Here is a 24,687-nt window from a genome sequence, read left to right as displayed (position 1 = left end):
CAAAGTTGTGCAAAGTTATTGCAAAGTTGGTGGATGTACTTGTGTATATGACCTAAGTTGTTGGAATATAGAAACGCGCAGTTGTAAAGTCGACAAAATTAATAAAAGCCAGTTTAAATCAGCCTATTAATGTTCACATGAGCTGCCTGTAAAATGCAAGAAAGCAGCGTGCAAAGTTGGAAAAAACGAAGGAAATGTCGGCGGAGTTGCTTGTATATTTAACAACTTTGCACAGTGCATTAACAGCTTAAAACCCACCACGTGCCGACAGCATAAACAACTTGTTCTTGAAAGTTAGAAGGAATTTGAACATTTTCGAACTTTTAACTATGGGACATGTTAGTATGATATCACAGGTAACAATCCCGAATTAAACTACCATTTTTGCAGTCACTTTTCACAACTTTGTAAGCAGTTTGTTGCTGATTTTTCTGTTGACTGATGTGATAATCTGCTTATATGTGAGGCATTCTCGCAATATTTACTTAATGTTTTTGAAATTTAACTGCGGGGTTGTCATGATAATGACTTAGGTTAAATATACAAGCAATAAAGCCAACATTCCCTTAGTTTTTTCTGACTGACTGTAAAATACTAGAAAACAGCGTGCAAAGTTGGAAAAAACGAAGGAAATGTTGGCTTTGTTGCTTGTATATTTAACCTAAGTTAAATGACAACCCCGCAGTTAAATTTCAAAAACATTAAGTAAATATTGCGAGAATGCCTCACATATAAGCAGATTATCACATCAGTCAACAGAAAAATCAGCAACAAACTGCTTACAAAGTTGTTAAAAGAGACTGCAAAAGTGGTAGTTTAATTCGGGATTGTTAGAAAACATCGTGCAAAGTTGGAAAAAGCGAAGGAAGTATTGGCGGAGTTGCCTGTACTAACAAGGATTACAAAATATGAAAAGAAAAATAACTCAAGTAATAACACTGTCAGAAGCAACAGACGGAGGTGCTGCTGTTTTGACAGAACCTGTTTTTGTAATTTTTAAAGTGATTTATGTATCATAGTTTTCAGGCTTTCATTAGAATTATGAACTTATTAAATGAACATGTTAGTAATTAAATGAACATGTGGTTGTAATGTGTGTAAATTTCGTCTTGTAAAATTGAAAATACACACACACACAAATGCTTCAACAAGGTCGCATTACAATGGGGATTTGATACTTCGAGACATCAACAAGCAACTAATTAATATTTTTTTTTGAAGACCACACGAAGTTTATCGATTGTTGCCGAGTAACTCCGAGCCGATGAACAGTATATGAAAATGGTAGTAGGTAATTGTATTAGCTACAACGCATGGTATATGGGCCTCCATGCATGTGCCTTCATTAAGAACCTATGATATATAGCTTGTACCATATTAACATTTAAGTACTAGTTACGCTCTTTTGTTTTTATAATATTTTCACATATATCTTGTTATTATTATTATTATTATTATTATTATTATTATTATTATTATAGCTTGGGTTACTTTTGCCAATTATCGTCATTTGTAACACTTTTCCGCTTTTATCTGGAACTTTCATCGTGTTTTTTTTTTATATTTTTTCGGCACAGTAGCTGTTGTTTGTCAGTTCTACATTTTGTATATATTATCTTTGTCGGTCTGGCGGTTAATAAGTCTATAGACAAAAGAATAATAAATAATACCAACAGTTTTATTTTGATAGGGGTACAACATTTTAGAAATATCACATTCGTGAGGAGCGGGGGAGGGTCGGGTTTGAATACTAGGTGATTTACACCGGCCCGCCTGGAAGCTCCACAACCAGCACGCCCTGAATATTTCGTGGTAACGCCCTCAGTATTACACATAAGATACTTTTGTTTTTATACCTAAAATGCAAATTAGAAAACATGGCGGTCGTCTTGACATACATGTTTCCGCATTTGTGTGACAATTTTCCGAGATTGCAGACTGCCTGCGAATCTACTAAATCAAAAAGAGACATTTTTGGAATACACTTGCCAGAAGAAGCGTCGAAATGTCTTTTAGTTGGTGAAAATGGCAGGTAAGAGAAGAGTTCGAAAATAACGTCATATACGAAAGATAGTCGGACTCGGCCAGTTGTAATCGCCGAAGAGCGAACTATATGCCTCACAACACGCCCATCAACGCTACTGTTCTCTGACATGTTGTTGATTTCAATAATTTCTATGACTGTTTTCGATTTGAATGACGCAAGTTTACAAAAAGACACTGACATTACATGGGAAACACAGACATTGCATCGGCGACCGTCTGGCTCTGTATGTAAACACGAATAATGCTGGTCGCCTGTATATTTTATTTTTTACCGTGATATGACTGAAATAAAGCCTGTGATCTTGATATTGACTAACACTGACTTTATCCTGGTAGAAAAAAAAAAATATAACATTTCAGTTCAATTACTGTATTGTAGCTTTGTGAATTGTGGTAAAGTTAAATACAGCTTTTATTAAATATCACGATATTGTCGACCCCTCGTGTATAAGGATCCGAATGGTACATGTTAGGAAACATTCACTTTTTTTTTATCTCTTGTGTTTTTTGTATGCATCACAAGTGCCTTGATGCCCATCGAGTTTACCTTGGTGCCTTTTGATATTCACTTTGATATGTTATTCTTATATGCTGAGGCCATTTTTGGTCTTAAAAATGGATGCCATATCAACTCTGCTAGCATTATATTAGTATGTAGTTTTTCACACTTGTAGTTAAACCATGATTAAATTCTCTCCAAAACTCATTGCAGAATTGATGGGTTATTTTTAAAGATAAAAGTGAATTTTGATCAAAAAGTGTCTAAAAGATGTATCTCACCCTTAAATATAAAAAATACTATAAATGGGTTTAATTTCATGAGAAAAAGTTTGTGAATTTTGTAAAAGGTGCAAAATTTTATAGCAGGGAAAATTTCGTCACGGTTATAGAAAATGGAGTGTTAGTGACTTTCACAAAACTGTCTTCATGCTCACCGGACATCAGCAATTTGCTTGTATTTTTCAAAATGTCCTAATTTTGTTTAATCTTTTGAGACAAATGGCATAAGTATTTTTTTTATTAAATTCACTGTTTTACACCAAAAATATGGCGAATAGTTATCAATGTTCCATGACACTAGTTACCGTTTTGGACATATTGTCCTTAGCTAATTTTTAGACCACTAACCCCTGTAAGTTCCTCAAGTTGTGAAAAATTCTAGCGGCAAAAATTGATTATTTTACTGTAATTATAACCAAAGTGGAGTATGCTGCAGTCAATAGTTTACTCTTTGGGTCAATAGCACTGAATATTGACTGCCCACAACAAAGATTTTAAAGGTTGATGGTTGTCGCGCAGCATGTGTTCAAATTTCATGTGAACAAACAATAGAATAGAATAGAATAGAATAGAATAGAATAGAATAGAATAGAATAGAATAGAATAGAATAGAATAGAATAGACACCGTAAAGAAAATATTACATTTATATAACAGTATATTTTACATGTATTGTTTACAAAGCATATCAAACAGGACACAGCACGATGAACACTGCCCTTTAAGAGATGTGCAACAAAACAACTATGCTAATACCAGTGGTGTCAGTAATTCTAGTGAATATTCAGGTCACATAACCACTTTGACCACCAATCAAAGTGATGTTTTCGACAGTAAGATGTAACACTATTTTATGTTAATTGTTTCAGTGGTAAAAGTTCATTGCTTTTCCAGTGTGCTCTTAGCTATGCAAGTGAAGGCAACAAAGTAGTGTACATAACACACAGTAAACTACAGACCATGCCATTGCAGGTACATGGCACATCTAGACCTGATGCCATGTTGATGAAGCAAGTACAACTTCTGTAAGTATTGCGTATTTAATCCCGACATCATAATATTTTGTTTCCCAACCAGTTAAAGTTTCATTCCCACCTTGTGTTGTTATGTAGTAAATGCTGCAAAGACCTGCAAAGTATTCACAAAGACAGAACAGCCGAATATAGGCAAACACGTAGCATAGATCTGAGTGAAATATTACACTAATTTAGTGTCCCAACTGTGAATGATCTGCACCAGGTTTATGTTATAATAGTTGCATATCCTTCACTAATGAACAGTGTGTCTCTCTCTGTAACTGACATTACTATTCTGTTCTTGTCACTCAGATATCTAGTTGACCGAGAAGCCTTACTTGACTATCTGTCTTCAATACACACTATAGCCTTACCACCTCATGTTATCATAGTAGATGATTTAGACTATTACTGTAAACCATCACAGGTAAGATACCGGTACATACATTACAAGACTATCCGGGGAGGCATTGGCACGAGAGGGCGTCGTTCGATCTGGATGGAACGTTTCAAAATCAGTCATTCGTAAGCCATCGTCAAAGCAACAACTTCACTTTTACAAACAGATGAAATGATTTAGACAATTACTGTGAATCGTCACAGGTAAAATACATAAATACAATTACATTACAATTACTTAGAAGACACATAAATCATAAAGTGCTTTTATTATATAAATTATAACATTGTTTGAATTGACAATTACATAAGCGTTTATGTTCACTAATAGAGCTGTTATTGTCTTGGATAAATAAAAAACATAAATTTCTTAATTGCCAAAAATACTGAGAAATATAATGTAAGACTGAAATGCTCAAATCTCTGCCAGAGAAATTCCCAAGATTTAATAGTTTCTGAGTGCTAGTGAGGGCTGTGTCTCAGGAACATGATTTTCACTGCTACAAATCTTTTCAAATATTTGCCTTCTGCAAAATTGATTCAGTTTAGAAAAATAGTTATAAGTGCTCCTAGTAAAAGAATTACTGTAATTTCAATATTTTAGATAAATGCAAATTTTAAATTTTTGAATTTTTTTGTCATGTTTTTAAAGCCACAAATTTTCAAATGGAATTTGTTTCTGCTCATATTGATCACTCACAGTCCCTCTACAGCCAGGTTAACTTTTTCACTACCAGACTTACTCGCCCAAATTTGTCTGCACTTTTTTTTCTGTATTCAATATTTGAGAAAGTTTGAGTTAATTGTCAGTTTTTACTCAAAACATTTGGCTATTTTTGTCCCAATCTTCTGAAGGAAAGTACAGACTATAAACGGGACTATTTTGTGAATTTGTGATGAAAAAGGGAACCAGCGGTGATAAGGTTAAAATGGTTTAGATGTATAATAACAAAAGCAATTACAAAATAATAAAAAATATATAGTAAAAATAAAATAAATTATATAAAATAAAATAAAATTACATCAAATTTTAATCAGATTGTATTTGAGATGTAAATTAGTCAATATCCTATACAGTGCTCTGCATGGGTACTGTGAAGTATGTGAAAGTTGTTCTGAAGACATGCCTGTGAACAAACTGCCACCTTTCATTCATGGACTACGATTAATAAGAATATCTTCACATTGATGTTTGGATGAAATTGGTTTAATGTATGGCTACTTCAAGATAGGTTCAAAATTTTTGGTGTCATCATGTTCTGTTCGAAAAGAATTAATGTACAAAATGGAGTATGTTATTATTATTTTTTACAGTATGTTCTAAGTCTAAGATAACATTTAGCTAGTTATTATCTAGTGTAAATCTAGCTTAGCTTGTTTTCAAAACTGACATGTATCTAAACTATGCAAAGTTATCTACCTATACCATACCATAATCAAAAAAGAATACTTTAAACTCTGCCAAAAAAGTCTTAGTAGTTTTGTGATGGGAAAACACATGATGAAGCTGAAGTTGGTTTAATTGATGGCTAGTTTAAGATACATTCCAAATTTTTGATTTGTTTCCTTTTCTTACCCCTCCTGTCTATGGACACTTTTTTTGTCAGCGTTTGCATATTCTAGTGATGAAACATTATTGATTAGCTTGTATATTGTCTAAAAGGTACGAGTTTTAGATGATGTGTACTATTTGAAAACAATTTGGTCCATTTCCAGAGGAATCAAGTGAGTGTCATAGCCAGAAAATTAAAAGTGCCTGTCTAAAATCTACATTGATATGCAAAATAATAGTTGCTGGTATGTAGCGCGAGTCTTGTAATCGATTTTTTGGTGATTTTTTATTATGTATGTGTAAAAACTATGTGTTTGTATAAATTTAGCTTGTCTTTGCAAATTTTGTGTCTGTTTAAAATGACACACAGACAGGTAGCTGGTTAAAAGACTAGTCCAGATTATCATCTGATTTTCAGGATGAAAAAAAAAATTAAATAGCGCCCTCTTGTGGTGAAGTTATGAAAGTAATGGTTATGTAAACTAATAAACTATGTACTGGTATGCAATTATGCCTGATCCACTGAGGAGGTCATGCATTCCCAGACACAAAGAATGTTTGTAGCAGACTATAGTGAAATATCGAGTTGACTGTTGTGTAGTATATTGTTACCTATACTGGTAATTGAAATTACTAGACAAAATATTTAAGGTTTTCATATGTGATCTTTTAAACTGAAATATATTTATGGTGTCATCATGTTTTGTTTGAAAAGAATTAATGTACAAAATGGAGTATGTTATTATTATTTTTTACAGTATGTTCTAAGTCTAAGATAACATTTAGCTAGTTATTATCTAGTGTAAATCTAGCTTAGCTTGTTTTCAAAACTGACATGTATCTAAACTATGCAAAGTTATCTACCTAAATACCATAATCAAAAAAGAATACTTTAAACTCTGTCAAAAACGTCTCAGTAGTTTTGTGATGGGAATACCCAATGTGCTTTATTAACAATATTTATTGCAAGTTATCATAACTCTGATCTACTTGGTGCCGGTGATTTCAAAAACCATCATGCACACTGAGTATGGTAGCAAACATTTTGGTTTCAAATATTTCTCATATTTAACCATATTAACCTCAGTTAGTTTGTTTTTAGTGAAATAAAATTGATTGACAGGATATAGGCCCTTGATTGCTCTGATGTGTTGTGGGCATTTAAAGTCTTTTCTGTTTATTATTCAAACCCTTGAGAATTACCTGCGGTATAGTTTTGTATTCATTAAAGCATGGCAGGTTACAAATATAGGGCTAGGCATTCAAGTGATTTATGTAAACAAATTTGTGCAAATGAGGGTTTGGAATGTTGCTAAATATGGTTTTCATTGAAAACGCAGTTATATTTCAGTGCCGTAACCGACATGATGTTGTGCCTGGAGTTTTGTATGAACATTTTATTTGTAGCATAGTTTGGCTTCTGCATTGTGAATAATTAATTAACAATTAAAATACAGACCAACATTTTTCTTTTTTTTAAAAAAAATTTAGGGGCAGGTGACCCTTAGTGGAGGTGGACTGTATTGAAATAAAAGTAAATAACTTTCTAACCAAGCGTTGTTTGACTGCAGGCTGACAATTAGTAATTACAGAGTTAGATTGTTCAGTAATATAATGCTGAATACCTGAATACCACAGTATATTAGCGAGTGTAAACAAATAAACTAAACATGTGTAAAGCAAGTATTGTTACTTTGGCAGATTCGTAAAGTTTAACTGGGAGTTTTGAATGTTGGTCTCACACTGATCTATTTTGTTTATCTTAATAATGGCAATTCTTTAAAACAGGTGTGTGAATACAAAAGAACAGCGCCCTCATAATGTCTTCTTGAGAATTATTTAAATTCAGTTAAAATTCCAAAATTTATTTATCATACAACTGATATGTGGATGCAATCAGGTTTACAATTCAGATATCATACATATTTCTGTAATTTTGTTCCATCTCCAATATTTGGGCATTGAGAAAAAGTGATATGTTTTGAGGGGGGAGGGGGTACTCACATTGAAATGCTATATGTATATGTGCCGCCAAAAGTGGTCCCAAATTCATCACTTCTGTCTGAAAAGGGGTACGTTATTTTACCCAGGTCTGTCTGAAAAGGGGTATCCTTTTTTTCATTATTTCTGTCTGAAAAGGTGTCCAGTTTCTCCAAAGACTGTCTTTAGAGCTTGAGTGATCCATCAATCAGGAGAATGAAGCTGATTTTTCTCATTTTGATCGTCAAAGTCTATCTCTGGGAGTCCATCTAGGTAAATAAAATAGCTGACCACCCCCGATTTCCCGGAATGAATAAACCTGAAATGGATCCTCTGATTCGCTGTTTACCATTTATGCTTACTGTCTGGAAAGGGGCGTCAAATATCCACAGTTTGTCTGATACGAGGTAGACAATTTGAGTTTATTTTTGTCTGATAAGGAGTAGGGTTTTCAAACAACCAGCTACACACCCCTGTCAGTATTTTTGCAAGTACAACCTAACAATAATTATGCTACTGAATTTAAGTGATTAAAATGTATACAAATATGAGAAAAAATAGGTACAGTGTGTAAAGCCCATCCAAGACATTGACAGTGCTTGTTGAATTCATGGAAGTAATTCAGAGTAATTTTAGTCATTTTACAGTATTATGTTAAATGAAGCTACATTGTGATAGTATTTGTGTGCATTTTTGGACGGTTTGTTTATTTTTCTTTTCATTGTAATTTAGGCCATTTTTACAATGTTCCCAAAAAGGTGTTTAGGTAATTTTCTCAAACATAAAATGCAACTGGGCGTGATTTTAAAATAAATTTTGAACATTTTACAACGAACCAGTACGATCATGTGATAACTACTTCCCAGGATTACATTTGTGTAATCTACTTCCTCAGGAACCCCTTTCGTTACCACGGATCACTCCTGCCATGTCACTTGGGGCACCCTGAGGGAGCGACGCAAACGCACTCCTGGTAGAGTGGTGCGTGTCTTTAACAGCAAGATGCTTCTTGTGACTTAGCTCTGTCCCGAGGACAGGATTTTGACGGCTTGGCCAAGCGCATTGATGAAAGAAGCAATATGATTGGCTGTTGGTAAACTGATTCTAAACTGTGAGGCCACTGTCACATACACTTAGTCCTAATGAAATACTTCAAGGTGATAGTGGAGTGCTTCGCTGGAACATTCACCTTGAAAATTCAAGATGAGTTGTCTGTCCATTGGACAGTTTGATAGATAAAAGTGGCTGTTCCAATTGATGATTTACCTGTCCCTACAAAACATGTTATTTGAAAATAAAAATGGATTCCTGGCACTCATCGTTTCATAAGTCTTTAAAACAGCTGCAGGCAATTTTCTTGACATTATTAACTTTGGATAACCCGATTTGGACAGTCAGTAGAAACTTGATATCATTATTCAGCTGTCCATAGGGACAGGTAGTTTGTACATTTACCTGTCCCAGCTTAAATATCATGTCTGGAACAGATAGACACGCCTTAATTTTGATCCCTGTATATTGAATCTAAAATGCAAATTTTAGTATGATTATGCTGACTAGTATGAACTGTTTTTGACCCCTGGCAGAACACCTGATACACGTCCGTTAATATATAAAGCCTACTTCAAGCATGTATGTTTCCAATAATAAGAAATCATTTCCCATTTTATTTTATTATATATTTATAGTATGAGTTATTATTAAAACTGTGATGAATTCACATGCATGAACAGGATTTACATGATAAACATAAATCAATGTATTTATAAGACACAGATGGGTGTTAATAGCAATGTAAATATCTCCTAAATCCAGTTTTATGATAGATTGAATAAAACACGAGACTTGACAACTATAGATTTCTGACACAAATTGAGCAAGTTATTTTATATTTATTTATTTGCATTTCCTCTTTTTGTATGGGTCTAAAGCCATGATCAGACATCGAGCTTTAAATACTATTTATTCAACAGACTTACAAAAAATTTCTAGCCATGAAATGCGTTTGCATATAAGTTATTGGTTGCAAGGCCAAAACAATGACATCTCTTTTTTGAACATTTCAGCATATTTTAAAACTTTTATTCATATTTTACTAATTAATTAATTTTTATTAAAATATTATTTTAATATATTTCATTGAGATTGGCACACAGATCTGCTTGGACTTTTGCCAACTGTAGAAAAGTTATGAATAATTATTATAATTAGATCCAAAATGTATAAATACCATATGCATGTTAGTAGTAAATCATTATTTTCAAAAATCTACTATCAATTATATTTTATGCTGAAAAAAACAAATCTAAAATAGTAGACATGGATCTATTTTGGTATAAAGGAAAGTAATTTTTCATAAGAACTGGTGCCTGCAATTTAGGGGTCGACCATTTGCTATTATGGGGGTGGGGTGTTGTTGTTGAAAATTATGCTAGAAAGCAAGAGAAAATAAAATGCATCCAGCGTGTTGCAGGGAAAGATGTTGGCACACTCAAGAAATGTACATGTATATATATGACACAATGAAAAAAAAGAGAAATTGCACATTCTTCCATGCCCCCCATGATTTCATATGGTTGACCCCTTAGTGGTTCTTGAGTGTTATTTCTGTCAACATCAAACCAGACTTCATATTTTAGATAAAATGTAAATTGACAGCCTGAATTTCAAAAACTTTCACTAGAGATTTGAAAAATTCTTGTCGGTAAATAAACTTACTACTGCAATCCCATTACCTTAGCTTTATTGGGCTACTGTAAAATACTTAATTTTCACTTGGAATTTATTTTCACTATTTTCACTGAAGAGATGTTTCAGTGAAAATAAAATCTAGCGAATATATCTTTTTTCCTATATTTTACATTCAACTCATTAAAAATCAGTGAAACTTCATAAAAAACACTAAAACAGCTTTTTCAGCAAAATTAATTCCAGCTAAAATAAAGTATTTTACAATACGTCTTGGGACTATTATGTGAAATATTTGATGGTCTGAAAATTCATTTTTCTTCGCATGACTTCTTTATTGAATGGGTTGATACAACTAGATACACCCACAAATAATAGTATAATACGCACAGCAGTATCACACACTTGCGTACTCTCATCTTATATAATCCTTGGCGTAATAAACATTCATATAGCTGAACCTTCCAAGTTAATTTGAATGATATAGGTGTAACGTGCTGCCATATCTTAACATATTTTTTCATTTCATTACAGGGTGTAGACTTAAACTCTAGTCTTGGTTTGACTTGTGCTTTGTTGGTTGATGCTGCCAGCTTCATAACACACAGAATGTAAGTTATTAGTTCATCCTTATTCTCGTTTGAATTCATGAGACGTACCGTAACTTAAATGTTCACTCAGTGAATTACAAGAAATATAAATTTTGTTCCAGCGCTGTTTTGAAAACATTTTATGACAACGCAAGGATGAGTTCTATGCCATTTAAAAAGGTCCTATTTGAATTTATTTTTAGGTTGGGTTATTACATACTCTGCATAAAAAAAAAATCACCTTTTTTTTTGTTTTTATACAAGCTAAAATAGAGTAAAATCTCCTGATAGGAAGATTCTTCCAATTTTTATCTAATTTGTTAAAGTGTATGCGCTTTCATGAATGGTTGAGGAATATGTGTATGGTCACGGGGGGGTGTCACTTAAACTGTATCCATCTCTCCCATTGTCTATGCCCCCTATAGATAACTATAGGTGTCCTTAAGAGGGGCATATGTAATTAAATTGAGGGAATAATGCTGGAAAGTAGGGGTAATGTTAGAATCAGGGTTAAAGGTAGGGGTACAAATAAAACTCTTTTTCTCCTTTCACATCAAGATCCTTATTCCCTCAGCACACGGGAGTTCTTTCTAAGCTTTCTTTGATTCTCTTTTCACATTGCTAAGGCTAATTAATAGCAAATAATGAATGTACACACTCATTCTATGAGGTCATCATCATTTTTATTTCACATAAAAACATACATTGAATACACAAGGGATGGTGGACTGCATAATACCGATAAAAAAATGAATATTTCGAGAATGAAGAGTGAGGTAAATTGCATTCTACATTTGTGGAGCTCTTTCATTCTGAAGCACTATGTAGTTCTCCTGGACTTCCCCTTTGAGCTTTGAACCCCACAGTCAAAATCACTTTTAATAACATTGTTGGTGGATGCAAAGTCAAAGTCATGGTGTATAGGAGGAATAGCCGTGCAATTTGTGTACGTCCAGAGCCTCCTATTAGTTTAGTCACCGATGAACAAATAATTATACTTGAAAATACCACCCAAAAGCAATTACGTAAGCTGTTCACCTCCCATGTTTTTACAACACCCAAAAGTCAACTCTTTCTTAATACTTTGTGTAATCTGGATAACAAGGATTGGGAATTTCATTATTCCATGCCTTTTTTGGTAACTCTATGCAGCAAACTACGAGAGTTTCAGTGGAAATTAAACCACAATATCCTGTACACAAATGAAATGTTATTCCATATGAATTCACCATTAGTATCGTCAGATTTATGCTCATTTTGTCATGGTACCACCGAGAACCTAGTGCATCTTTTTGTTGAATGCGAGTCAATTAAAATCCTCTGGCATCAATTTTTAATCTATGGGGAACAAAACTAGGATGCCCAAGAACATTGTCAGCAAAACAGATTATATTAAGAGACAAGGACTTCTCCCCTCTACTAAACCATATAATTATAATTGTTAAAAGAAATATCTATACGTGTAAATTAAAAAAGGAACTACCATGCCTTAATCTCATAAAATCTGATATACGTTACACGCAGAAGATAGAGTTAGAAATTTCAAATAGAAGACATACAATGTCCATTTTCCTGGACAAGTGGGGAGACTTCAATTGTTAATGGGTATTCAGTGTCTATTTTGTATGGGTTATACTAGCTGTGACATTTGTTGTATGTTGACATTGTGCTGTAACTAATTTCTATTGTATGGAATAAAAGATAGTTAAACCAAAAAAAAAAAAAAAAACCAAAAAAAAGAGTCATGGTGTTATTCTTTTTTAAACAACTGCTCAAAAGAAATTCTGAAAACTATTAGAGTTATTTTTTCAGAAAAAATGCAGGTACTGGTACTAATGATAATACATAAAACTATGGAATAGTGTGATTTCTGTATTTATTTTTATGATTGACTGAAAGGGTGACCTGTTTTCATATTTTGTTGTTCCATGACGCCAGATAACTATCGTATATTCTATTGCTGTATCAACAATGACCATGTCATTGCTCCCATGCCTATACAGGTTACTCTTAATAATTAACCTACATAACTATAGTCAATGAGTTAAGGGTGCTAAATACACTTGTAACACAAAGTTAAGGGTACTGGATGAAGAACACTTCTAAATGTGCTGTTTGCTATATAAACAGTATGAATAATTTTATGATCTCAACCTTTCACCACATGACTTTCTCGTCCAAATTTTTCTGCACTTTTTTTCTTATATTCTTGAATATTTCTGGAAATGAACCCTAATTTTGGAGCCAACAAACAAAATTTTAGTTGATTTTCAGTTTTTACTCACAAATTTTGCTATTTTTGTCCCAATCTTCTGATGGTAACTGCAGACTATAAATGGGACTATTTTGTTAATTTGTGATGAAAAGATGGAACTGGTGGTGAAAATATTAAGGCAATGTCCAGCATAATACCATGAACACACAAGTCATTCACTTGGTGGAAAGTCAGTTGATGAGCATTTTGGAGGGTTGTGCACTGATTTAACATTCGGTAATAAATCATTGAATGATTTGTTTGTTTGTTCATGGTATTTTAATGCTGGACATTACCTTTAAGTATTTGCATAAATTAAAGTCTGTCTTATCATAAATATAGACACACCCTATTATTAAGAATACTTACACTATTAGTACAACATTATTTTGTATGTTGTAAATATATGCATTAAAATCAAAATAATGCATTATACTATGACGTCATGGTATTATTATATGAATTAGTGTACAGCTTGCAACAGCAGTACTTTATATATCATTCAGTTAACAACTGTGATAAACTAACCTCGGCACAAATGAAACAAATTGATTTGGGCATCAAGGATTTATTTCTAACAAGATGGAAAGGTGAGGTCTATAATGATAACCGCACCAAAGCAAATGAGAAAAACAAACTAAGAACATATCGGCTAATCAAATCAGATTTAAAACTTGAGCCATATTTAGTCAAGCTAAAAAACTTTGAACTGCGTAGTGTGCTTACCAAATTTCGTCTTAGTGACCATAGTCTCAAAATTGAAATGGGTCGTCATAAAAAAATCCCACTAAACAACAGGGTTTGTGACATGTGTAACAAAGGTCTAATTGAGGATGAAATGCATTTTCTGCTGGAATGCAACAAATATAATGAGTTGCGTGCCAAACTGTTCAATAAAGCTAAGGATATGATCCCAGCATTTGAAAATAAACCTGCAGAGAAAAAATTCATGGAATTGTTACAGAATGAAAACATTATTATACCAGTAGCACAGTTCATAAGTAAAAGCTTTGAAGTCAGGAAGCAGGGTCTTACTTGACATCTTAATGCCTGCTGTCAATTTTGTAATTTTATATTAGATTGTATTTTAGAGATTTTGTATTATTTAGTAATTTAGTGATTGTATTTGTTATTTGTTATTTAGTATATTGTGTTTTTGTTTTTTGTTTTTTATATATATATATTTCTCCTTGTACTTTGTGACCATTTTCTTTCCCTCCGGGGATTGTGTAAGAGTCAATAAGTAAATAAATATGTTGTTGTAAATGGTGACCTATATTAATCGCCATGACGATGTCTGTTCTCAACAAGACACTGTGTATTGATGCCAGCACCTGTTGTATCTTTCCCATTTGTGTTCATTGTCTTGTCATTTAGAACACACAGAATTTGTTGAAATCGTAGTTTTGTGAAGCATTAATAAGTAAAAAAACAATAACAAACATCCTTCTCTCTGCAAGCTGTGACCATGGTACCTGTGTGTAACTACGGTAACCTGCTGTGACCAATCATTAATCCTTTCCGTTCACAAAATACAATCTGATTGAAATGTTTTTTTTCCTTTTTTCAACTTTTATTTTTCTGACCTCGTCATCAGTTTGATTCCTAGAGCCACCTGTTTATTACTCAGCACTATAAACCAGAGTACATTGCACCCTGCCCTGGAGGTGATAACAAAACATATACTCTGGTTCCATGCTCAGACACACAGTATTTGCTTTGTAAGGCTAGTTTGCACCCTGCCCTGGAGGTGATAACAAAACATATACTCTGGTTCCATGCTCAGACACACAGTATTTGCTTTGTAAGGCTAGTTTGCACCCTGTCCTGGAGGTGATAACAAAACATATACTCTGGTTCCATGCTCAGACACACAGTATTTGCTTTGTAAGGCTAGTTTGCACCCTGCCTTGGAGGTGATAACAAAACATATACTCTGGTTCCATGCTCGGACACACAGTATTTGCTTTGTAAGGCTATTATTCTTGTATATTATTTAATATTTCTGGAAATGAACCCTAATTTTGGAGCCAACAAACAAAATTTGAGTCAATTTTCAGTTTTTACTCAAAAAATTTTGCTATTTTTGTCCCAATATTCTGAAGGAAGGTGCAGAATATAAACAGGACTATTTTGTGAATTTGCGATAAAAAAGGGAACTGATGGTGAAAATGGTTGAATTACACCACTGAAAAAACAAATAAAATGTCAAGACAGACAGCATTAATTTTAATGTCTTGTACAAACAATATATTAAACAGACTTTTTTCTTGAAAACCATCAGCTTGATTGCTTTAACAGGTTAAGTCAGGATTATGTTCTATCAATAACCTATCGGGAAAAAACAAAAATAAAAATAAATCCTACTAATGTTTCCATTATTTTGTCAACACATTACCGGAAATACCAAATATATTTTGTTTGACCTAATCAAAAGTTTCAGTTTTATAAATCTCCGGATATCCCATCACAGATAACAAATAACATTAATCACCCAAAAATACATGATCTTTATATACACTTAAACATGTTCTGTTAATGCAGGTATTGATAGATGGAATCTTTGTCTTTATTTAGTGGCTAATCAATAATTGCATAGTATAAATTAAATTCCAGAAGATATCTCAGAAGATATTAATCAAATTGATTTGCAGCAACACATTCTGAAAATCAATTAGTTAATATTGATATGCATGTTGTTAATAAATTTGTAGGTCAGAGTACATCTTTTGTTTGATGAGTACTTGTACATTGATAAGCTAATGCACAGCAGTTGATTAAATTTAAAATGGGCTTTTTCAATGTTTATTATTGTTTCCATACAGACGCATGTAAAAATATTTTGTTTACTAAGATTTTGAAACCCAATTGTTTCTGTGACTAAAGTACTTAAATCTCATCAACGTCCACTGGAAGATATGACCATTGTATTCTTACAATTTTAAAATCTGTCTAAAACAAAACCAAAGATTTATTCAGGTTTTATTAGTCCCCGTTCAGACGCAGTCCGAAAATGGGGTCTTATGTTTTTTGACCTCCGTTCTTCCGTGCGTGCGTCCGGACCATTTTCTTAGGAATGCCTGGACCAATCACTTCACACATACATCATATATGACATTATACATATGCACATCAATTTGTTTCACGATCTGATTCAAGATGGCCGATTGGCAGCCATTTTTGTACTGAAAAATAATAAAAATTAAGCATTTATCAGATGGATTTTGTTCAAACTTGGTATATAAATTGGACATTATAAGAACTTGATGCACATCATTTTGTTTTTCAGATCGGATTCAAAATGGCTGACTGGCGGCCATTTTGTTTTAATGAATGGGCTTCTAGAGCCATACTTCAGACTTGCTTTGACTGTTTATGTTCAAATTTTAAATATTCATTTAGTATCATGTCAGATAAACAGAAATATTGGTTTGACGACCCGATTAAAAATGGCCGAATGGTAGCCATTTTTGTGCTTAAAAATCATCAAATATCAAGCATTTCTGGATGGATTTTGCTAAAACTTATAACATACATTGAACATTGCATTTATGGGTTCCTGATGCAATTCATTTTATTTTTCAGATCGGATTCAAACTGGCTGACTGGCGGCCATTTTGTTTTAATGAATGGGCTTCAAGAGCCATATCTCTGACGTGCTTGACTGATTATGTTCAAATTTTATATATTCATTAAACATCATGTTATACATGGTTATATTCCAGCTATATTACTATAAACAAAACTATATATCTTAAATTCAATAACTAACAGGGACTATGCCATGCATAGCTTGTTTTATATATGCAAATCTGTGAGAAAAATGTTATTCAGTTATTGATGGCAGACAGAGGGTTCAATTTTGTCAGCCTCCAGTTTAGACAGGTTTAGTTTAGAAAAGTTAGGAATTCAGTTTAATTACTTTTCAATATTTTTAACTAATTTTAATTTTTTGTCTGTGAAATATTTCTATAAAGACCCATTAATATTTTCAAACACATTATAGTTTCTGGCACCTGGCCAATAACCTAAATATTTAGGTTTAATCTTGTTTGATTTATTAATTTAGAATTGTTTCTGAATAATAAAATTTAGAACACTGTCATACATACTTTTTTCGGAGTCAATTTTTTTTTGATGATAGATGAATTCCAATTAAAAGCTCCACAGTCACTGTGTAGCTTGCGTTTAAATTTTTATATATATTGTATGTACTATACTGTCCTACAAACCTTGATTGAGTGTTGTGACTTTAGACAATTTTTCTTCACAAATCTATAAAATCCATGAATCGTGAAAATCCTAGGAGTGAAAATTAAACGACTGACAATAAATAAAAGTGACGATTTAAATCAATTGTGCAAACTTTATATTAGGGATTGATGAACCAAGGATGAAAGTACATGTCGCATGAATAAAGTAGATCTGCAATTTTCTGAAATCTCTTGGGTGAATTTGTAGGCAAATACATTCTAAAATAGACAGTGACTGTCCATCCATTCAAACATCTGAAGCTTTACTCCCACAAAATGACTGCCGTTTTGGAGCATCAGGGGTCGAAATACTCTGGTGCACACTGCACATAGACTATTAGGTAGTGCAAGTAAACTCAAAATATAATGTGCACACTGCACTATGCACATAGACTATTAGGTAGTGCAAGTAAACTCAAAATATAATGTGCACACTGCACTATGCACATAGACTATTAGCTAGTGCAAGTAAACTCAAAATATAATGTGCACACTGCACTATGCACATAGACTATTAGGTAGTGCAAGTAAACTCAAAATATAATGTGCACACTGCACTATGCACATAGATTATCAGCTAGTGCAAGTAAACTCAAAATATAATGTGCACACTGCACTATGCACATAGATTATTAGCTAGTGCAAGTAAACTCAAAATATAATGTGCACACTGCACTATGCACATAGATTATTAGCTAGTGCAAGTAAACTCAAAATATAATGTGCACACTGCACTATGCACATAGATTATCAGCTAGTGCAAGTAAACTCAAAATATAATGTGCACACTGCACTATGCACATAGATTATCAGCTAGTGCAAGTAAACTCAAAATATAATGTGCACACTACACTATGCACATAGATTATCAGCTAGTGCAAGTAAACTCAAAATATAATGTGCACACTGCACTATGCACATAGATTATTAGCTAGTGCAAGTAAACTCAAAATATAATGTGCACACTGCACTATGCACATAGATTATTAGCTAGTGCAAGTAAACTCAAAATATAATGTGCACACTGCACTATGCACATAGACTATTAGGTAGTGCAAGTAAACTCAAAATATAATGTGCACACTGCACTATGCACATAGACTATTAGGTAGTGCAAGTAAACTCAAAATATAATGTGCACACTGCACTATGCACATAGACTATTAGGTAGTGCAAGTAAACTCAAAATATAATGTGCACACTGCACTATGCACATAGACTATTAGGTAGTGCAAGTAAACTCAAAATATAATGTGCACACTGCACTATGCACATAGATTATTAGCTAGTGCAAGTAAACTCAAAATATAATGTGCACACTGCACTATGCACATAGACTATTAGGTAGTGCAAGTAAACTCAAAATATAATGTGCACACTGTACTATGCACATAGATTATTAGCTAGTGCAAGTAAACTCAAAATATAATGTGCACACTGCACTATGCACATAGATTATTAGCTAGTGCAAGTAAACTCAAAATATAATGTGCACACTGCACTATGCACATAGATTATTAGCTAGTGCAAGTAAACTCAAAATATAATGTGCACACTGCACTATGCACATAGATTATTAGCTAGTGCAAGTAAACTCAAAATATAATGTGCACACTGCACTATGCACATAGACTATTAGGTAGTGCAAGTAAACTCAAAATATAATGTGCACACTGCACTATGCACATAGACTATTAGGTAGTGCAAGTAAACTCAAAATATAATGTGCACACTGCACTATGCACATAGATTATTAGCTAGTGCAAGTAAACTCAAAATATAATGTGCACACTGCACTATGCACATAGACTATTAGCTAGTGCAAGTAAACTCAAAATATAATGTGCACACTGCACTATGCACATAGATTATTAGCTAGTGCAAGTAAACTCAAAATATAATGTGCACACTGCACTATGCACATAGATTATTAGCTAGTGCAAGTAAACTCAAAATATAATGTGCACACTGCACTATGCACATAGATTATTAGCTAGTGCAAGTAAACTCAAAATATAATGTGCACACTGCACTATGCACATAGATTATTAGCTAGTGCAAGTAAACTCAAAATATAATGTGCACACTGCACTATGCACATAGACTATTAGCTAGTGCAAGTAAACTCAAAATATAATGTGCACACTGCACTATGCACATAGATTATTAGCTAGTGCAAGTAAACTCAAAATATAATGTGCACACTGCACTATGCACATAGACTATTAGGTAGTGCAAGTAAACTCAAAATATAATGTGCACACTGCACTATGCACATAGATTATTAGCTAGTGCAAGTAAACTCAAAATATAATGTGCACACTGCACTATGCACATAGATTATTAGCTAGTGCAAGTAAACTCAAAATATAATGTGCACACTGCACTATGCACATAGATTATTAGGTAGTGCAAGTAAACTCAAAATATAATGTGCACACTGTACTATGCACATAGATTATTAGCTAGTGCAAGTAAACTCAAAATATAATGTGCACACTGCACTATGCACATAGACTATTAGGTAGTGCAAGTAAACTCAAAATATAATGTGCACACTGCACTATGCACATAGATTATTAGCTAGTGCTAGTAAACTCAAAATATAATGTGCACACTGCACTATGCACATAGATTATTAGGTAGTGCAAGTAAACTCAAAATATAATGTGCACACTGCACTATGCACATAGATTATTAGCTAGTGCAAGTAAACTCAAAATATAATGTGCACACTGTACTATGCACATAGATTATCAGCTAGTGCAAGTAAACTCAAAATATAATGTGCACACTGCACTATGCACATAGACTATTAGGTAGTGCAAGTAAACTCAAAATATAATGTGCACACTGCACTATGCACATAGATTATCAGCTAGTGCAAGTAAACTCAAAATATAATGTGCACACTGCACTATGCACATAGACTATTAGGTAGTGCAAGTAAACTCAAAATATAATGTGCACACTGCACTATGCACATAGATTATCAGCTAGTGCAAGTAAACTCAAAATATAATGTGCACACTGCACTATGCACATAGACTATTAGCTAGTGCAAGTAAACTCAAAATATAATGTGCACACTGCACTATGCACATAGATTATCAGCTAGTGCAAGTAAACTCAAAATATAATGTGCACACTGCACTATGCACATAGACTATTAGGTAGTGCAAGTAAACTCAAAATATAATGTGCACACTGCACTATGCACATAGATTATTAGCTAGTGCAAGTAAACTCAAAATATAATGTGCACACTGCACTATGCACATAGATTATCAGCTAGTGCAAGTAAACTCAAAATATAATGTGCACGCTGTGCATGTAGAAATTAACACAACATTTCCTCATTATATTCACTAAGCTTAAATAAAGTTCAACCAATATTGTAAGACAACTAAAAAACAAAATTTGATTTAAACTTTAAAAGTGGTGCATTTCACAAGTTAGTGCAGGTAAATTTCAAATTCAACATGCACACTGTGCATGCAGAGAAAAAATTCTATTTCAATCCCTGAGCATATATATATCTTTCCATGAAAACACATACTCCTCTTCCCTAAATGGATTTCCTTCATTTCCCAGCAAATACCAATTCAGAATTGGTCTCCAGGACCAATGTTTTGCGAATTTTAATACATGTCTTATTGACAAATTCACAATATATTTAATGGTAAATATCCATCAAAATCACATTCAAATGTTTTTTATAAATAGGGCTATACGTCCTGTAGTAATACTAAAAAATTTAGCGAAATTGGTTCCAATAGCCTAAATTTGTTCAACTCTTTCACCATCAGTTCCCTCTTTTCATCACAAAATAGTCCTGTTTATAGCATAGTTATAGACTGATAGTTAGCTGTCTGTAGCCACAAGACATTTTGTTTATTTTTTGTTGTTTATTGTTTTGCAAATTATGAGAATCATTCAATAAAAAGTGAAATTTGTCTTTGTCTGAAATATGTGGATTGTATGTTTAAAATGACACGTAGATAGGTGGATGGCTAAAGACTACCTCCAGTAAATGCGCATGTTGCATTGTGGGAAAAGGATGACATACTTTATTAGTTAAACACAAGAATGGCAGACATATCTTCACATGTATAAGGCTGACTACCTTCCTTGCAATTTTGCAAGCCTTTTCATGTATTGCAAATGTGTGTTGATCCTAAGATTCACATGCTCACCGGACATCAGCAATTTGCCAGTACTATATTTCAAAATGTCCTAAGTGTTTTCTATTAATTTTGGTTTTACACCCAAAATATGGCAAATAAATAGCAATGTTCCATGATATATAAGGATATAATTTTGAGACAAGTAAACCCCTGCTCAGAAGTTATAATTACAATAATATCTTTATTGCATCCTTAGAAATAACATTTTCTATCAGTTAATAGCAATATGTATATAAAATGAATGTAATAGTAAAAGAGAGAAAATCAGTATTACAAATCAAGAGAATGCTCATTTCTTAAAATGAAAGAATTGTGAATAAAATCACCTAACAGCTATGTAATATGCAGCTCAATTATATTATTAAAAATGTTTATTTATTTCAGTAACAGTGATAACAATCAAGACTGTATATTACTTGCTTCTATCAAATCTGATGACACGTCTGCACCATCGTGTGATTTAGATCCTTACAAGAACTTTTTCCCAACTATGTTACGCCTAAAATGTAAGTACTAAGGCAAAAACGTGCTTCTCGCCATAGGGCATCAATTTGAAATCTGCACCCAGTAATTTTTTTTTAGCAATTTTGTGAATTGTGTGCCACTCACAGTAGAATAGACAAATGTTTGTTTTCTGTTTCGTTGATTCAAATAAAACAAATGCATTTATAAGCATTAGTAATAAACGCTAAACAAATATTCTGCTTTTGTCATAATAAATAATCTTAATTGAAACAAAACTACTTTTTTTGCGAAATACAAGATATAGCCCACCTTCACACCACAAAATACAGTATTTACACCACTAGAGGGTGGTATTTGCGCCACTAGGGGGCAGTGTTTACACAACTACTGTACTTTGACATCAGCCCATCTTACACACCACAAAATACAGTATTCACACCACTAGAGGGTGGTATTTGTGCCACTAGAGGGCAGTATTCACTGCATTAATGTACGTCTCGTTCTTTATTAGGTACAGATCAGCAACATACCATTTATCAAGTGGTTTCAGAATCTCCTGACAGCACACCATTGAATGTAACAGTCACCTATGAAATAACATCAACCAATATGAAGGTTTTAGATATCTGTACTTATAATGATAGCATCACTGAAAGTGACTTTTCTGAAGAAATTGGATAAGAACCCATCAGTAGTGAATTATCCCTCATCAGTGGGTGGAAAACGCTTATGAAGGAATCATAGTAAGTGATAACTGATATTCTGTGAATAACTGTACTCAGGTTACAACGATTATAATTACTAAATCGCATTTATTGTGTGCCAAATAATTTAATGCAACTAAGTTTGATCATACAATGACAGACCTATCATATACCTAAGTGATTGCACCATGCCATCAACAGTGATTTGCCTGATCTATAATAATAATCTTTATTGCATAAACATATCCTTATTTGGATATTGACTCAGAAAAATGGAAATCACAATAAAGATGAAGAACTGAGGTAGTAGCAAGTGCTAAAATAGGGAAATAAATAAAAAAAAAGTTTCAGGGGCAGCTGGTGGTGTTTTGGAAATGTTTTTCTTTGGCACTGAAACGGTTATTGATGTAGTTTGCTAGTTTTATTATTTTTTGGCTGTTATTACTTGTAACCAAATTATTAGTTGTTGCAATGTATTGAATTTATTTCCTTCACCATTTCATTTTCATACAACTTGCATTCAAGTGAAAAGTGACTTTGCCTAATCTAAATATAACAGGAACCATATCACATATCATAGACAGTGACTTGCCTGATCTATAAATAACAGGGACCATGTCATAGACAGTGACTTGCCTGATCTATATACAACAGGGACCATGTCATAGACAGTGACTTGCCTGATCTATATACAACAGGGACCATGTCATAGACAGTGACTTGCCTGATCTATATACAACAGGGACCATGTCATAGACAGTGACTTGCCTGATCTATATACAACAGGGACCATGTCATAGACAGTGACTTGCCTGATCTATATACATGTACAACAGGGACCATGTCATAGACAGTGACTTCCCTGATCTATATACAACAGGGACCATGTCATAGACAGTGACTTGCCTGATCTATATACAACAGGGACCATGTCATAGACAGTGACTTCCCTGATCTATATACAACAGGGACCATGTCATCAACAAGACTTGCCTGATCCATAAATTATACATTTGTTTAATTACAGGGAAATGGTTCCTATTCACAAGCCAGCTGCATTTCTATTTAAAATCGTATCATTTTATTTTATGCTCAGTGTTCATTGTATTTTTTAAGAACAAAATAAATTTCAACAGTTAATTGTAGATTTCATTTTTGGTTTTCAATTTCAGGCCTCTCAACAAAGCTCCCCTATGCTAATTTGGCACTGTTACAATTACATCTTAAAAAAAAAAAATTAATTGGGTGTATTCGTTAAAATAGCAACAGGGAGAAACTGAGTTATAGTGGATTTTCTGCTCACTGTTGCTAAAATTGAATGTTTTTATTTCATTACCGGTAATTCAATGTCGAAATATTCAATCTTTTAGTGTGAAACATGATGTTTAGATATGCTTACATCATCATATGTGTATGGGACATTAAGTTTGAAAATACCCCAAAACTATTTGTGCATTTGTCAATCCTATCTCACACTATATAACCTTGTTTGATTTTATGCATAACACGGATCTATAAAGCATGGAAAATGGTTTATTGATCCGTGATTCAGACTTTCTCTGAAAGCATGTTACTATTACACGTACATCATCAGAAATCTTTATTTTCGCTGAAAAGACTTTTTGAGTGTTTTTGTATGGAATTTATTTTTGATGAGATGATTGTAAAACATAGAAAAAAATGGTATGTTCCTTGGATTTTATTTTCACTGTATCATTCCTTCTGCGAAAATAGCAAAAATTTATTCCAATCGAAAATAAAGTATTCTACAGTA

The 24,687-nt window shown here is 33.2% G+C and overlaps 1 protein-coding gene across 1 annotated transcript; it reads left to right on the top strand.

Moving 5' to 3' along the window:
- The first annotated feature begins 1,876 nt into the window (after positions 1-1,876).
- On the top strand, positions 1,877-24,058 carry LOC100367480 (ATPase SWSAP1-like). The gene is made up of 7 exons (XM_085506123.1): positions 1,877-2,032; positions 3,695-3,850; positions 4,154-4,268; positions 10,995-11,071; positions 22,129-22,250; positions 22,721-22,952; positions 23,941-24,058. The coding sequence occupies exons 1-6, from the start codon at positions 1,878-1,880 to the stop codon at positions 22,888-22,890; spliced, it is 795 nt and encodes a 264-aa protein (XP_085362249.1). The 5' UTR covers position 1,877; the 3' UTR covers positions 22,891-22,952; positions 23,941-24,058.
- Positions 24,059-24,687: the final 629 nt, after the last annotated feature.

Source organism: Saccoglossus kowalevskii, chromosome 12, assembly GCF_978046115.1.
Source record: "Saccoglossus kowalevskii chromosome 12, keSacKowa6.1, whole genome shotgun sequence".
Lineage (NCBI taxonomy): Eukaryota > Metazoa > Hemichordata > Enteropneusta > Harrimaniidae > Saccoglossus > Saccoglossus kowalevskii.
The sequence above is the reverse complement of the archived record's forward strand: the minus strand, read 5'-3'. Positions and strand labels throughout refer to the sequence as shown.

Coding starts and splice junctions, on each gene's coding strand:
- LOC100367480 (XM_085506123.1), top strand. CDS start 1,878: ATGGCGGTCGTCTTGACATACATGTTTCCGCATTTGTGTGACAATTTT. Junction 4,269..10,994: donor ATTACTGTAAACCATCACAG/GTAAGATACCGG, acceptor ATTTCATTACAG/GGTGTAGACTTAAACTCTAG. Junction 11,072..22,128: donor AGCTTCATAACACACAGAAT/GTAAGTTATTAG, acceptor TATTTATTTCAG/TAACAGTGATAACAATCAAG.